The sequence below is a fragment of the Alosa sapidissima genome, chromosome 20 (genome assembly GCF_018492685.1).
Source record: "Alosa sapidissima isolate fAloSap1 chromosome 20, fAloSap1.pri, whole genome shotgun sequence".
NCBI classification, from domain to species: Eukaryota; Metazoa; Chordata; class Actinopteri; order Clupeiformes; family Clupeidae; genus Alosa; species Alosa sapidissima.
Genome location: NC_055976.1, coordinates 17,042,374 through 17,044,873, shown reverse-complemented (window position 1 = coordinate 17,044,873; position 2,500 = coordinate 17,042,374). Strand labels below are relative to the sequence as shown.

The window sequence follows — 2,500 nt, the reverse complement described above, 5'->3', positions numbered from 1 at the left end:
TATGGACACACACCTACACACACACACACACAAACAAACACACACACACACACACACACACACACACACACACACACACACACACACACACACACACACACACACACGGACACACACTCCATACTGAATCTATTCATTCTAGTGCTGATGAAATCATCGCCATTCGCAGCTATGACCACCTCCCAGCACCTCATTGACAAACACACACAGCCACACACATTTAAAATACATACATACACATACACACACACACACACACACACACACACACACACACACACACACATACATACATACATACATACATGACCCATTCCTCACTCACATTCCTTCCCTCTGTCACACACACCCTTTTCATGCACGCAGAAACACACACACACACACACACACACACACACACACACACACACACACACACACACACACAGACACACAAATACACACACACACACATACACACACAGACACACACACACACACACACACACTACCCTGAACAACAGCCTCATTTTTAAAGCGGAACACACATCCACATGACGCACACTGCATTCTGTGTACGAGGGGCAAAACTCTAACACACCCTCCCACCCAGCACCTGGTTCCAATAATGCTGGGAAGGAATGAGAAAGGGAGAGAGAGAGAGAGAGAGAGAGAGAGAGAGAGAGAGAGAGAGAGAGGGATAGAGTGAGAGAGAGAGAGAGAGTGAGAGAGAGAGAGAGAGAGAGAGAGAGAGAGAGAGAGAGAGAGAGAGAGAGAGAGGGAGTAAGGGCAGGGATGAATAGTAAGAGGAAGAAAGGAAAAGCAGGGAGACTTGTTTCTAGTGTTATTGCAGGTCTTTCTACTGAGGTTTCATGCGACCTGAGGAGAATGCAAAGCATCAGAGAGGAAACCTTCAGCACACCAATAACGAGGGCAAGGAGAACAGTCATAACAACAGAAACATGACACTTGAGACCTTTCATTGAGAACAACATGGGCTCTGTGCTTAAGCAAACAGCTTTTTTCTCAGACACCTCATTGTCCTTCAGCTTTCGTTCTCCTCACTCTCTTGTTGGACTCTCCCCACCCCCTGATGTCCTTCTCTGATCCAGTGGGCTTACAGTGCCAGAAAACACACTGATGGCAGAGGAAACACATTTTTGTACTCCTCTTTTTTTATCTGACTGTTTGTGTGTGTGTGTGTGTGTGTGTGTGTGTGTGTGTGTGTGTCTGAGAGAGAGAGTGCGTCTCCTCCTTTTCTCTTTTTTCTTCACTTCCTGTCGTCTGTACTGAGAGGAGCTTTGTGGATAGGGAACCAGAACACATACCCCCCCCCCCCCCCCCCCCCCCCCCTCAACACACACAAACAGTGTTGGCCCCATGTTGCCTAAAGCTGTATGAAGCTCTATGAAGCTGTGTGATAAGCCTTGAGGTCTCTTTCTGATCTGAAACAACAGAGACCACAACATCATCTCAAACATGTCTTCACATATGTTGTAAGTGTGTGTGTGTGTGTGTGTGTTCGTATGCTACATGTATTGCACACACACTCCCTTTATAATAGCCGACGCAGGAACAGATATCCGATATTGACCTGACTCATGTCCAGCAGATGTGTGTAAGATTAGAGCCCGATTTCACTGCTAACAGCGGTGTGTGTGTGTGTGTGTGTGTGTGTGTGTGTGTTATGTGCATGTACCTGTATGTATGAATGTTATGTTTATGTGTGTCATTTGTGTGGGATATGTTTGGGATATGTTTGCGTGTGTTTGAATATATGTGTGTGTGAGAGCGTGTGTGTGTCGTACCTCTCTGCTCCGGCCTGTACACACTGCCCACGTTGACGTTGGGGTTGGCGTCGGCCGAGTTGGACACCAGCGGGTTTCGGGCGACGGGTACCGGGGGCACGGGGTTGATGTAGGGGGGCTGCGGCTGGCCGAAAGGTGGGAACTGCTCGTACTGAGGGCTCCTCACGGGCGGCTGACCGGGCACCATGCCTGGCCCCTGGTTGGCATCGGCTGCGGGCACTGGCGGAGCAGAGTCCTCGTTGTAGAGGCTGTGCGTGTAGCGTCTGTCCAGGATGTCGCTGAAGGGCGGCTGGGCTGGCTGGGCGGGCACAGCTGGCACAGCTGGCACAGCGGGGGCGGCCGGGTACGACTGCGCGTAGTAGTAGCGGTACCCGGTGCCGTCGTCGGTAAAGTCCAGCGATGCCCGCGGCGGGACGGGCACCATGCCGCCGGCGTAGCTGTAGCTGTAGCTGCCCCCTCCTCCTCCTGCTCCGCCACTGGGGGGGAAGCCAGCGGCGCCGGTGCCCACGGGGTAGCCCGTGCCCGGGCGCTGGAAGGGTGGCTCAAAGCTGCGCTCGCCCATGCTGGGGTCGTAGGGCAGCGGGTAGGAGGGAGGCTGCTGGGCTGGGAACGGGTAGGCTGGGAACGGGGGGCCCGCCGAAGGACGGCTGTGAGAATGAGGAGGAGGAGGAGGAGGAAGAGGAGGAGGAAGAGCCTGAGGAGGGCCTGAAACG

At 53.0% G+C, this 2,500-nt stretch overlaps 1 protein-coding gene across 1 annotated transcript in view; it reads right to left on the bottom strand.

Moving 5' to 3' along the window:
* The window catches only part of loxl1 (lysyl oxidase-like 1), a 29,680-nt gene that overhangs the window by 26,577 nt on the left and 603 nt on the right, over positions 1 to 2,500 (bottom strand). The window contains 2 exon segments of the mRNA XM_042074720.1: positions 1,788 to 2,436; positions 2,438 to 2,500. The exon segment at positions 2,438 to 2,500 is cut by the window's right edge and continues 603 nt beyond it. Of these exon segments, the coding sequence (XP_041930654.1) occupies positions 1,788 to 2,436; positions 2,438 to 2,500 (712 nt within the window).